The sequence below is a fragment of the Drosophila busckii genome, chromosome 3R (genome assembly GCF_011750605.1).
Source record: "Drosophila busckii strain San Diego stock center, stock number 13000-0081.31 chromosome 3R, ASM1175060v1, whole genome shotgun sequence".
Lineage (NCBI taxonomy): Eukaryota > Metazoa > Arthropoda > Insecta > Diptera > Drosophilidae > Drosophila > Drosophila busckii.
Window position 1 is genome coordinate 17083635 of NC_046607.1, and position 14201 is coordinate 17097835.

General features: G+C 42.3%; 2 protein-coding genes across 2 annotated transcripts in view; one reads left to right on the plus strand and one right to left on the minus strand.

Annotated features, from left to right (window-relative positions):
- The window catches only part of LOC108601774, a 32323-nt gene that overhangs the window by 12783 nt on the left and 5339 nt on the right, over window positions 1-14201 (plus strand). Inside the window, exons 2-7 of the mRNA XM_017989700.1 lie at window positions 3013-3122; window positions 5775-5873; window positions 6081-6216; window positions 6279-6415; window positions 7088-7304; window positions 7666-7861. Of these exons, the coding sequence (XP_017845189.1) occupies window positions 3013-3122; window positions 5775-5873; window positions 6081-6216; window positions 6279-6415; window positions 7088-7304; window positions 7666-7861 (895 nt within the window). The remainder of the gene's footprint in view (window positions 1-3012; window positions 3123-5774; window positions 5874-6080; window positions 6217-6278; window positions 6416-7087; window positions 7305-7665; window positions 7862-14201) is intronic.
- Window positions 11416-12304, minus strand: LOC108601775. Its single transcript, XM_017989701.1, has 2 exons — window positions 12216-12304; window positions 11416-12157 (listed from the first exon to the last, which is right to left on the minus strand). Exons 1-2 carry the CDS (start codon window positions 12228-12230, stop codon window positions 11480-11482), a joined length of 693 nt encoding a protein of 230 aa, XP_017845190.1. The 5' UTR covers window positions 12231-12304; the 3' UTR covers window positions 11416-11479.

A 14201-nucleotide genomic window follows, 5' to 3' on the forward strand; every position in this document is an offset into this window, starting at 1 on the left:
CACTGCTGTGTCAACTTGAATTCGCATTGTAGTCTAGCTTTAGTTTATTTTGAACTTTTATAGACTCTGAACTGTCGCTGAACTTCTAATGGCTGCAGGGTATTTGCAGCAACAGCTTGCTGTGGCTCAACTGTCTGTCTGTTTGTGTTAGACAGCTGTTAGCAGCATAACTGGCAGCTGGACACGCTGAGCAGACAGACAGACGACACTACAGTCTGAGTGCCACAAAAGCGCCCTCTCGGCAACAGGCGTGGCATGTATCGACAAAAAAACACAATACTTTGATGCTTATCAGCCATGTTCGTTACTTTATGTGTGAGTGTGTCCTTAGGCAAGTTGGCAGCTGGCAAAGCACAAATATTGATTTAGTAATCAATTGAAAATATGAATACAATCGTTTAGCAAATGATGTTTATGGTTTTATCATATGTATATATCTCACTCTCTCTCTCTCTTTCTATTGCTTGCGTGTGTGGCCACAATATTTGTAATTAGCGCTTACGTTGCGTATACGCATTACAAATGCTTTGCGTAATTAGCAGTTTCAAGCAATTCATCATCAATTAAGCAGCTTGCTCTTTGATTATAATATACATGTGTAAATTAATGCGTGTCATTGGCTATATGTATAAATCGGCGTCTATAAGAGCACGCGCGTTGTCAATTGCATTTCACTTGAGCTAAACTGTCGCTTCGTTTGTTTGGCTGCAACAGTTTGTAGGCGCACCCAGCTAGCGCCTTGATTAATGCTGATTGATTGATTATTTGCGTTTTGCTGACATGCTGCATGCTTTATTGTCGTGCAAGTCGTGGAAAATCATCAATTTCCGCTCGTAAAACACGTACAACGACAAAAGCAAGCCACAGCCCCAGCCCCAGTGCCAGCCGCTGTTGCTGCCAATGTGATCGCATTTTTTGTTGTAGCCGCTGTTGCTTGTTGTCTTGCAGCCCCCTAACATATAATGAATATTTTCTGCTGCTGGCAGACTTTTCCAAAACAATAATTGCGGTGGCTCAACAACATCTTGTCAGCGTACACGCTACGCTACATTTTTTCTTCTTTTATATGCCACATTTTTTAGTGTTTTGTGTGCTGGTCGTGCTGCTGCTGCTGCTGATGTTTCAATATTGGCCAGCTGCCAGCTGAAGAAAGTCATGGGCATAGAAAATTGATGCTGAGTTTGGCAAAACATTAATGCACGAAAAATATAACATGATTATCATGGGGCGACTGACAAAAAGTCAGCTAGTCAGCCGGCAGCCAAATGCTTTGAACCCTTGACTCCCCAAGCCTCAACAGTAGCAGCAACAGCAGCAGCCTCAACAGCAGTGTCAGCAATGTGTTGTGTATGTGTGTGCGTGTGTGTGTGTGTGGCGCTGTTTTCTGTTTGGAGCCTGCGGTTTGGTTTGGCGTGTCTTGCCCAGCTGGCATGATTGAATTTTTGTGAATTACGGCTCGTTAGCGTGTGCCTTGAATTCGTATATACACCACACCAAACACACACATAGGCACACACACACACATATAGAGCTGGCCACACAAATGTCATGCTATAGGCAATGCCACAAAACCAATGAAGGCTTGGCATGTTCGTATTGCAACAAGTTGCCAACAAGAGTGAAAACAACGTTGCCTTGTTTGGCTGCCTCGCATACAGGCCCAACACCCCAACACCCCCACACCCATTGCTGCTGTCATACACTTGACGTGCTTCATTTCATTTGGTGTTTTCTTGTTTTCCGCCATTTTTCGTTACGTTCCGTTACGTTTCGTTTTCTCTGCATATTTCACTGCCGCGCGCTACGGACTGACACGTATTTTGCTTACTCAGTCGTTGACATTTTGCGTGACTGTCGACAGCCCGTGTGGTGTGAATAAATGAAAATGAAATTGGCGCCGCTTTGCAACCACACAGCCCACCCCTCACCCTCTTACTATTGCTCTTGCGCCCATTAGGCAACATCATAAATACGGCCATGTGTTTGCTTTCTTTTCGTCTTCTGCCATTTGCTGTCTTAATTATGATTAGAAGTGGCAAAAAACGAAAACGGGGCTGCCCCACTGAACATTTATCGATTTGCTTGCTGTGTGTAATTTACAAATTGATAGCATTGCTAAGCAAATGTGCCAGAGTTTACGACAGCTATAAATAGTTGAATTTCTGCAGATAAAAGCTTTCAGCTATACAATAAATTTGCATATCTTATTTAATAAAGATTTGCTTAGCTTGCCACCAGCCAGGGCAACAGCTGAATAAATAAAACGCATGCACTACCCCAACATATATGTAAAGAGATGCTACGGGCTGTCTTTGAGCTCACATACCTTGCGTATACGTAATAAATTGCAAGCACATGCCAGTCATATCAACAGGCAAACAGAATTGCAAAGTTTATTAAAAAGCACAGCGTTGAATTCAATTTGAAATACATTTCATATGTAAACTAATAACTTTTCAAATATATTTTTATGCGCAACATACAGCAACATTTGATTAATTTTATTAAATTCAACGTTGCACAGTGGTGAAAAAGAAATATAAATGCCTGACGATAGTCAAGCTGTTAAAAATGCAGTGATAAACAAGCGAGTGCGAGACAGGGTTGCAGAGTCTGTTGCAAATATTTGATACTTTTTGCCTGTGTGTGCACACAGATACGAGCAGAGAGGCAAACAAATATATTTTGAAATGCAGGTGAATATTTCTCATGTGCAGCTGGCTGGCAAACAAATTAAGATTTATTGGGGCAAGCGGTGGGTCAACTGTGTGGCCCCGCAGCTCGTAAACAGACAACACCTTATGGCCTGAGCACACTTCACAAACGTTTGTATGCATGCATGCATGTGTGTGTGTGTGTGTGTTGTTGCCTTTTAATGGGGTTTCAATTAAGCTGCAATTGAGCGTCAATGTGCTTGTGCTTTTTATTGCCGCACAGTGTGGTTTACTTACACATGTACTTTTTGCTTTAATTAAGAATCTCTCTGACTCACTCACTCTCTTTGCTTTACAGATGGACAATCCGATGTGGAGGTGAAGCTGGTGGTGCCCAGATGGGTGGAGCGTGGCAATAGCGCCACATTCGAGTGCAGACACAATGTTATAAAGGAAATACTATTCAAGGTAAGCTGGCAATAAAATATTTGCGTGCACTGTGCGCAAAACTTTTAAATTGACAATGGAAATTTTGCCTTGTGCTACTTTGCGGCAGACTTAGGGGACTTTAGTCCTACAATCTATATATATATATATATATAGTCTGCGCTTTGCTCAAGCGCACAAATAGCTGTCACTTCCGCTGTTACAGTTTTAGTTTCAGTTACGACAATTAATTTCACTTCAGTCTCTTATTACTGTCACGAACCATCAAGGGACACGCACTGGCTGCGCGGCGGCGTCAGTTCCCAGCAGGCTACGCCTTTTAGTTTATAGCCAAATCAGCTGCACACATTGACCCCCAAAGGATATGCCGAGTGCCTGCGCGCTTTGCATATTTTCAGTTGAAGTTTTTCTTTTTTTTTGGAAACTTGTTACAAATCGTAGCAAGGCCAAGCCAAGACGTTACAATGTAACAATTGTGGTTGTAGTTTAAGTAGCAACGTTTATTGATTTTCTTGCGCAGCAAACTCAACTCAACTAACTTAATGTGTTTAATATTTGCATATTAATAGCCGTTTTAAAAGTATATTTAGCTTAGTTAAGGCGTTGCGCTACATGAAACTATAAAGATTAATACAGTTGCAGCAATACATTAAAGTGTGGCCTTTATAGTGACACCCACTAGCGCCACCTGCTGTTGCTGTTTTAGTTGTTGTTGTTGCTGCTGTTGATGCGTGGGTATTTGGCCAATTAGTTGGGCTGGCCAAAATAGCCGCAGTGTGTATGCCATGTTTACATGAAGACATTATTTTATTTGGTCAGCTTGCGTATGTTTTTGTGCGGCCACGTCGCCTGGCAATGGCTAATTAGTATAATTGACTATATAACCGAGTGTGCCGGATTCGAAGTTTTGGCTTTATGTTTGGCTGCCGCAAAACCCCGTTTCTGATTCGAAATTGTTGCACGAAGCGTGGCAAATTGTGTGGAAGTGGCACTAAAAAGGCAATTAAAACGCAAATGCGAACGCCGACGAGTAGGCCCAACTCATTATTACTGTTGCTCTCGCTCTCGTTGTTGCTGTTGCTCTTGTTGCTGTTGCTGTTAACATATGTTGAAGCACACTTTTTGGGGCGCCACAGTGAAGCGTAGCGCGCGCATATAAAAAATACTAAGAAAGGTAAAAATAAATAAATTAAATAAACTAATTACACTGCCAGCGAACGAGCGAGCGAGCGACTCTGGCCAGACATTAATGAGCTTTTGATTTGCCGTGCGGCGTGGCTTTGGCTACACTCACAACTCGGGCACGGAGCTCTTAACATTTACAAATGATTACGAGCACAAAAAATAAGCGGGCTAATAAACACAAACAAAAACAGACTAAGCACACGCCACCCAGGATAACATACAGGATATACCGAAAGCCATTCACACACACACACATGCACACATATGCACATTGACATGTCAAACGCATGTGTCGGCTGAGTGAGCCACAATAACAGAGCAAGCAACGCCGCTGCTGATACCTGCGCCCATTGGGAGCTACGGCCAAGCAATTACCAGCGACTGTCGCATTTGAGAGCAGAGCGCGCGCTGTTTGTTTGATTACCTAGAGATATACACACACACACAGAGTCAGCCAACTGGGTTATTATTATGATTGGCCCTTGTGCGCTGCGTATAAACACGAATTGTTTCGAAATTTCCGCAAGTGCTTGATAAAATTTGATGTGCATGTGCTGAAGGGGGCGGAGCTTGGGGTCGCGCGCTGTTTATGTTTGCGTTGTCATTTTAATAACGCAACAAACTGATCAAATGCGTGTTGTCAGCGTATGTGTATTTATCGATTACTTGCGGCTACAGACATTACGCATACGCCCGCAGGCACATTAATATTATTAAGTTGCATACAATCAATGCAATTTAAGTGAAGTGTGTCAATCAAGCACACGCACATCACATTTAAGTACACTCAGAGTAAATAAAATTCATATTTAAAAAACGCACTCGCATATTATATTGCGCTCTGGCGCTCACCCCTTAATAAAATGAAGTAAAACTACTTGCAACTTTCGCCAGTACGCATTGCAATAATTAATTTTCATGCGCATTATGCAGTACTCGTAGTTGAATTTACTGCTGTCCCCTGCTGCTCCACTCTCGAATAACTTTTTGCATTTAATTTCTCTTCTTTTTTTTTCAATTACGCCGCATGCAGTTCTCGCACTCAACTGGCGTTCAACTTGTGTTTTGCTCGTGGCATTTCAATAAAACATTCTATTATTCACACGCAAACATACACACAAAGTTATAAACAGTTATACAGTTTAGCGCGCATTTTAATTGCCATTTGCTGAAAGTTGCAAACAACAACAGCAGCAACAGCAACAAGAACTAACCAAAGTTAAATTGCAATGCGCAATTGTTTTGTATTTTTCTTTGTATGTTATGTGTTTATTTATATTTTGTTTATGCAATCAAATTACACACTTTATGCATTGTCTGCGACAATGACAACGACAGCGACAGCGACAGCGACAGCTGCTTGAAGCAGTCACAGTTACTCAATCACTGTCATGGACAGCAGCTAAGCTGCGTATACGCAATATTATATCATTGTTTTCATTTATTGACATGTGTGTGCTGTGCCTTTGCTTTTGATATTTTTTACAGGTAACATGGCTGAAGGTTGACAAGGGCAAATTTTTTGAGTTCATCAATGGACGCAATCCGCCATTTCGTAATTCAAGCATTGAAGGAGCCGAAATTGATGTAAGTAAACAATGCTAACGTTTTTACAGCTGCACATTGTTTATGCAATCAGCACAGTTTTTGTTAAGTAATTTATGTATTGCGTAACAGCTGTCGTGACTCGTTAATTCGCTCACATGTTGTTACTATATCTTATCAATAACAACGCAGCTAATGAATTTCTAATGAATTTCTCACACACAAACACACACATTATATTGCTTACAGTGGGATAAGTCGAATGAAACGCAGGTAACCTTGAAGAATGTGCAATTCGATTTGACTGGACAGTTCTTCTGCGAAGTATCAACGGATACGCCCATTTATACCAAGGCCAGTGCCGATGAGCTAATGAACGTTTACTGTAAGTATAAGTTCGGGATCAAGTGAACTTGTCAGCTAATTGCGTCTATTTTTATGCTGCAGTGCCGCAAACGGGACCGCCCACCATTAAGTTTCGCAAGCGCACGCCCTTTGCCATGGGCGAGAAGCTTTTCGCATTGTGCAATACAACGCGTGGTCGTCCAGCTCCACACATTACCTGGCTAATCAATGGCAAAAAGGTGCGTATACTTAATGCTCATCATCAAGTTCAGCAATGATTGCTGCTTAATAATTGTATAGCGCAGATAGTCAGTCAGCAAAATGTGTTAAGCGTAGATATAGTTGCGTATTTAAATGAAAAACTGTTAGCTGCTGTTATAAATAGCGCTCGTGAGACTGTCGAAATGTCAGAGGAGCTGCATTAAGATTAACATCAGTTTAAGCCGTTTTATAATTATGGCCTACATGTGCCCCAGCCAGGGCTCATGGAGCTTTCATTTTAATTACACAGAGCTGCTCGACAACGGTCAGCAGCAGCAGCAGCAGCAGCTGCAGCAGTACTATAATAATAACAAAGCATAAAAGGAAATGAAATATAAATAAATTTATTATATCTGCCCGCGAGGGCGCGCGCACTGCATATGGAAAACTCTAAAAATGAAATTTATTCATAAACGCGAGAGCTCCAGAGTCCAACAGTTGACCCACAATGTATGTGTGTGTTTGGTTGGGGGTGTGTGTGTGTGTGTGTGTGAATTGTGGCACTTGTGCTTTGGAGCTTGTAGCGTATTTGAAGTTTCAACAGTTTGACATTGAAACGACTTTAACTTGTAGCTTGGCTTAAACTCATGTTTTGCTTACGCGTTTGCTTTTGCTTTTACGTTTTTCCTTTTCTCTTTTCTTTTTGACAGGTGGAGGAGAAATATGTGCGTACGCATCATGTCTATTCGTTTAATGGCAAGCACCAGCGACGCACTCAGCAGCAACAGACGCAGCTGAGTCAGCAACAATTGCAGCATTACTATCAGCAACAGCTATACAATCAGTATCAGCCGCAGTATCATATACCACCGCACTATATCGATCGCTATGACAAGAGTCTGCGCTGGGGTGGCGCACGACCAGGCGGTAAGTAATGTCAACTTTCCAGCTCCATCTTCAGTTCGAGGCCAAAGCTGCTTAGGCACAAAGTCAAGGCGCGCACAAAAGAAAAACTTGAGCTATACATAAAAGTTATGCGAAAACAAATTAGAGCTGCAAGTAAGCTCATTGTTTGCATAAATGCTAAAGCTAAAGAATTTTTCTGCAAGACTTTGATTTGATTTGTAAGCTAAATACAGCTCAGCCCTCCATTCATTATGACGACGACGACGACGACGACAGTTTGTGCTGCAGTTGTTTGAGTTTTGTTTGACAGACAGACAGACGCGCTGCAGCGTTTGCTTTAATTAGCTTGATTGTAATTTGTGCATTTTGCTCTGCATTGTAGAGGAATTTGCGCATTTCACTCCGCATCATGGCCACGAAGGACACGGACATCATGGCAACATCTACAACAATCCGTTTGGCGCATTGACCAACTATCACGACATTGGCGAGATACACGAGATACATCAGCGTAATTATGATTTGCAAAAGCAAATCGAATTAAAAAAGCAACAGCAGCTGGAGCTAAAGAAGCATCGGTAAGTTTTATGGCCATGCCCAGAAATTATTTATGAGCTGTGCGAAATTAAAATAGCAACAATTTACAACAATTTTCCAAGCAAAAGTTTTTGTGTGTGTGCCACGCCCACAACGCTGCGAACTATAATACGCCACAACCACAAACACCTATAGAAACTTCTCGCTTTGCTGTCTGAGCTCTCGGGGCTCGCGCCCTTAGTTACTAAGCCAGCTGCTCAGTGCCCAGCGCAAACTTTTCATATTCTTATCAATTTTCCCAGGTTGCGTGTGTGGCGTGTTTATTAAAGTTTTTTTTGCTTATCTACGGTCTAAAAGGATTTGGCTTTGGCGCTTGCAATGTTGGCACATTGTTAAAACCGAGCTGACTGCCCCACTACTCCCTGCCTGGCAGTTCAACTGCCATTGCCATATGCCTTTTGTTGTAAGGCTGACTGGTATAAATAAATTTTTGTGGCAATGTGCGACGCCCCCGCCGAACCTACTGCTGTGTGTGTGTGTGTGTGTGGAAAAATGTTCGTGGCGTTGCGATTGGAAGTGAAACGTAAATGAATGCAATAAATTATTTACGCTCACCTGTGATATTAAAAATCAAGAAGGAAAACTTTTCCAATATACCAACTTTTTCACGCTCAAGTTTCAAAAGCCATGTGCATGCGCATGTCCCGAGTTCTTATATACATTTACTTTCATTGTGTGTGTGTGTGTGTGTGTGTTGGTAGCAAGCGCCTGTTGCCAGTTTAATGACAAGCAGCGCCACAAATTCGCGTGCTTGAAACTGCTCTTTGAAGTTTGTGCGGTCGTGCGGCACAGTAACAGTCACACTCGCAAGCAATATAACACATACGCCAGGTGAGCCAAACTTTAAGCCAAAATGTTTAACAAAGAATGACAATTGCTTATGCAAGCCAGCATGTGTGTGTGTGTGAGTTAGTAGCCACTTAGTTAATTTGGCTGCTGATTAGCGCTTGTGTCATTTCCTCGCTGCTGCTAATCAGCGCATGCTAATTGCATTGCTTGCAGCCAAGGCAAAAGCAACAAGCTTTATTTAAAAATAAATTAGCGCACACATTTACTAGCCTGTGTGCATGTGTGTGTGTGTCGGAAACTAATTTCGCTGAAAACTTAACGTTAATATGCAATAATTTATAAGCAAAGTGCACGAGGCAACATAAGCCAGCTGGCATGGAAAGCGCTGCAGGCCTTGAAACTGCATAAGCATACAGGGTGCTGCAGCAGCTACTATTTTAACAAATGTACTTATAATTATTTTAATTAGCTTAGTGTGCTGCAGCCTCAAGTTCAAGTGTTTGTTTGCTCATTTTATTTTTAGTGGGCAACACCCTTTTTGGTTTGTTTATATTTATTTATGGCATGGCCGCTATGTTACGTATGCATGTATATGCTAGCTGAGGGCGTAATTGCAGACACGCCCACTATTAAAAACTTGCCGCATATTTATGCAACAGTCTGACATACTGCAAAACAAAAAAAAAAGGCGCAAGTCGCGGCAGCAGCAACAACAACAACAACAACAACAACAACAAGAGTTGGTAACGATCACGTTTATATTATAGCGACGTATGCATAAATTTGCTTACTTTATACACATACGTGTACATGACTTTATGCACATGTGTGTGTGTGTGTGTGTGTGTTGGACAGCGGACTACGTGCAAAGTATGCTGTGATGTTTATTAATACACTTAATACACTGTGCGCAGCTCTTACGAGCACACACATACATATGTATATAGCTATATAGCGTGTGTGTGTGTGTGTGTGTGTGTGCCGTTGTTGTTTATATGCAACGAGCGCAGTTAAAGCTATTTGGCACAGCGACCAGCATCGACATCAAAAAATAGCGACAGGCAGTGCCAAGGGCAGCAACGACTGCAAAATACACTTGGCCACAGATTTGGCATTAAATTTGTTTTTCGAGCGAAACTAAAACAAAGCTGTAGTCGGATTTCAAGGCCATTGGGCTGCCTAATATTTATTTCAGCAGAAATACTTTTGAGCTAGGCCAAAAAAATGCCATTTAATAAATTTATATTTAAGCTACTTGCTCATTTCGTTGCTAGCCGCTTTGCATTTTGCTTTTGCTGCATGTGTGCGCGTAATTGAGTATACGCCATGTGTGCTCATGCAGTGCAGTAAATCGTTTAATTTGATTAAATGACTGACAAATGGCTAAATGATTGCTAAAACGCTCTTATGATGGCTGCACTCTATTAATTTTGCAACAACAACAATCAGAATTGGTTTAGTTAATAAATAAAATAAAGCTACGCTCGCATATATTCTATTTAAATTTGATAACAACATTTTATATTGTTGTTTATGGAATATTTACTATGCTATAAAACTGCTATAAGCATACCCTTTAACCAGTTAAAGCTCAGGTCTATAAAACGCAACAGCAACAACAATGGAAGCACCAACAAGAGCTGCAATTGCAGGCAGCGTAGTGGCAGTGGCAGGGCCATAAAAGGCATAACACGTAGCGTTGAATGAGCACTTGTTGGGCTTACAGGCGCAAGCGAAAAAGCGTATAAAAAAACAAGCTTAAAAGAGAGTGAGAGAGTGTGAGAGAAAGGCTTGGGAGCAGCTAGGCGTTGCATAGGCAACTCAGCAGCAGCGAGGCGGCAAGGACATATGAATGGGGCATTTTATGCAGTCAAAAACTAGTTTACACGTTGTTGCACAATTTATGTTTGTGCAACACGTAAGACCTTTGTGCCCCAGACACAAGCCACAGATAAATTTACACACACACGCATACAAGCGAGAGCGAGACAGTCTGATAGCCATGCATATGCATAGGCATGTGCTTTGATATGCAGACAATGCCCCGGGCAACTCTTTTGTCCAAACAGTTGCTAAAGACGCACACAATTTGCAAATGCTTAAAGTCAATTTGGGAATTTGCTGCTTTAACAATGGGGTTAACAGGCGTTTGGCCAAGTTGCTGTTGCTGTTGCTGTGTATTGGATTTTTTAGTGGCTCTTACTTTAACAAACCCAAAAAGGTGTGCCGCTTAAACGCAGCCTGTAATTTTCATTTAATTTTCGGTATTGCTGGCCACCGACTTGACCCTCAAAAGGGCGCCCATTAAATGTCGCGACTGGCGAGTCGCGACTTTGGCTTAAGGCGCAAGCAATTGCTGCTGTTGCTGTTGCTGTAATTAGCCGGCTCGGCGATCGCGTGTGTGGCGGTAATCCTTCTGTCTGTGTGTGTGTGTGTGTGTGCGGCTGACGCAGTGGCCGCAACGTAAACGTGCCGTAAACTGTGCCACTAATTGTAACTAAGCAGAAGCAGCCAGCCCAAGCTGCTGGCCAGTCCGCTTTTAGTTTTAATTGCTGCCAAGAGAGTTCAGTGCGGCGAGCGGCGAGCGCTTGCCCGAGCAGCTGTAAGTGCTTGCTGATAGCAGCTACAAGACGCCGAAATGGCGTGCCCCATTAATCAGGCAGGCGTATAAAAAGCAACTGCAAGCGCCGCACACATTAAAATTAAATTTGGCTTCCTTATTTTTTTCGCTTTTATAGCACAAGTAAGTAAATGAGTAACAAGAATAAAATTAAGCATTACAATTTAGCTAATTTGTAAATAAACTAGAGTTAGCTTAGCTTAGCCACTGGCAAGTAGCTGGACGCAGGTGCTGGCGCTGCTTCCAGCTCCGCTGACGCTAAACCATCAGCGCCGACGCCACTACGCACATCCAGCAAAGGTATGAGCTGCTGTTGCTGCTGCTGCTGCTGCACAAGCTGCTTGCTGGTAAAGTCCAGCACGGGCGCCACACCGCCGTTGTGTGTGGTGGAGCTGCCGCCCAGTCTATCGTACTCCTGCTGAATGGTGCGCTGCGCATTGAGCGCATCCTCGGGCGTGCGATATTTGACAAAGTGCACCTCGGGCCGTTTGGCGCTCAGATGATTGAGCTGCTGCAGCTTATTGGACAAGCTGGACAGATCCGCCTGCTGTGTGAGCACATAAATGGCGGTCTGCTGTTCGGCTGCCTGTTTGGCCAGCGACAGAGCCGCATGCTCCAATCCCTTGTTCTCAGGTGCGCGTATGAACAGCACACGTAGATTCCTCTTTAACGAGGCAGCCAGCTCGCCCACGCTGCGATTATCCTCGAAATCCGCTTCAGGTGCGCTGTACGTAAAGTATTCCTTGTTGAACTCACTGTACTCACTGCTGGGCTGCTGCTCGTAGCTCGCCTGGCCAATTGCATCGTTTGTGCCATAGTTATAGCCGCCCTCGCCATTTGCTGTTGCTGCCAGCAGCAGCGCAATCAACTGTTTGATTAATAAATTGGTTACAATTGCAATAAATTTTGTGCTAAACCGAGCTTACAATCAAAGTGCGCATACTGCACGTTTTTGTTATTTAATAATCCAAGCTAAAGCTGCAATGTCAACGCTTGTCAAGCTGCGCTGAGCGGTGTAAGGCGTTTGCTGTTGACTATGCAAACTATGGGCGTTTTTATACTAAAACAAAACAAAATTCATACACAAAACAAAGCATGATAAGCTGTCTGAGCTCTCTGCAGATTGCGCAGTCGCTGCCGCTGCTGCTGCAAATGATGTAAAAATGCAAAAAAACAAGAAATTATGAACTGTATCCGCCAGCTCATTAGTTTGCATAAATCACATGCTGCTTGCAAATTTTTAACGCTGAATCAATAAACCGATAAAGCAATCGCCAGCCAGACAGACAGACAAAACCCCCAATATGACAGCAAGAAATTTCAAGCTGTGGCATACCGAAGATAGTTCATGCGCTTCATTTGCATGACAGCTCGCATAATTAATTAATTAACCCACACTCACACACAGCAAAAAGTCAACACAGCAGCAGCTACACATATGTGTATGTGTCTGTGTCTGTGTCTATGTGTGTGTGTAATCAATCGAAAACTGTTTTTAAATGCACACTGGAGACCGATGTTTAACTAAAGCTAATAATAACGCTAGTTTAGCATTGCACACAAGCATCATTAATCATGAGCTTAGCTTCGTTTCGTTGACTTTTGAACCACTGTAGCTTTAACTGTATATCTATTTGCCATATTTAGTCTAAACAGACGTCGCGTCGCTCGTTTCGTAAATTACAAATAAATAAAACAGCACATAAAAAACGCGCTCGTATTTATGCAAATTAACAAGCGACGCTTACGGCATTTTGTAGTCTCTGGCATTTTATTGTTGCTCTTATGTTGTGCCAGCGCATAAATTTAAATGAAAACTGTTTAATCAGCGCTTATTTTCCATTTGATTAACTGCTGCTGCTGCTAAACTGAAACTGAAGCTTAAGAATGCCGTAACGCATAAAAACTAACGCTTAACTGCCACGCCCACTAGGGCGCCCACTATACTAGACAACAGGTTTTTGTAGTTTTCGTCGTGAGTTGTGTAGCAACAAAGTTTGGCATACTTTTTGTATTTGACTGTTTCATATTCATAGCAAAGCTTGAGGCGCTTTGCTACGCCAGTGACTGCAAAACTGTGTGCAGAGAGTTACAAAATAAGCGTTTAACATTGACACGTCATCGCTGCCAAGCTAGCAAAATCAATAGAAATGCAATCAACTTAATTACGAGCATGTGCACTTTAAAACTGACATACATATGTATGTGTGTGTGTTTGTGTGTGTGTGTGTGTGTATGCCCTTTCAGTTTGATGATTGACGATAAATGCGCAATTAAGCAAATTATCCCATTGGTGGCCACAGTCAGTCAACTTGAGTCAACGAAAAGCAGCAGGAAATGGACGAGCTCCATGCTAATTGCAAATACGTTTGGCTTAAAGCGACAGTTGGCAATACGAACAGAGCAAAGCACAACACAGAATAAGCTGCTATCTATCTACACTGCACTTTGTATTGCAATGTGGCATATAATTGAACATTTTCATATTTTTGTTTCTGTCCTCACATAGGTTAATAGCTAACTAATTAAACTCTAGCCTTGCATGTTACATGCTGTAAGTGAAAGCAATTTACATGCATTTAAATATGCATACACTATGTGAATGTGTTCGCCTTGAGGCGAATGTTAAAACATTCCAACTGTTGTTGCCACCCCTAAATTGTTAGCCAACAAACTTGCAACAGTGCGTATGCTTAATATGCGTATGCGTATATGTTTGCTGTTTGTTGCTGTCTACCTTTTGTTTGATGGCACGCTAAGGCACTTTACAGTGCATAAATTATTCAATGTACCGAATGCCGCGACAAGACATTAAAAGTACCTTTGCTGTCAGCAGTGCTGGCACTTTAGCAATTAAGTTGCTATTTAGATTTTTTAGATACTCTTAGCCACAAATACAGCAATTTTTAAAT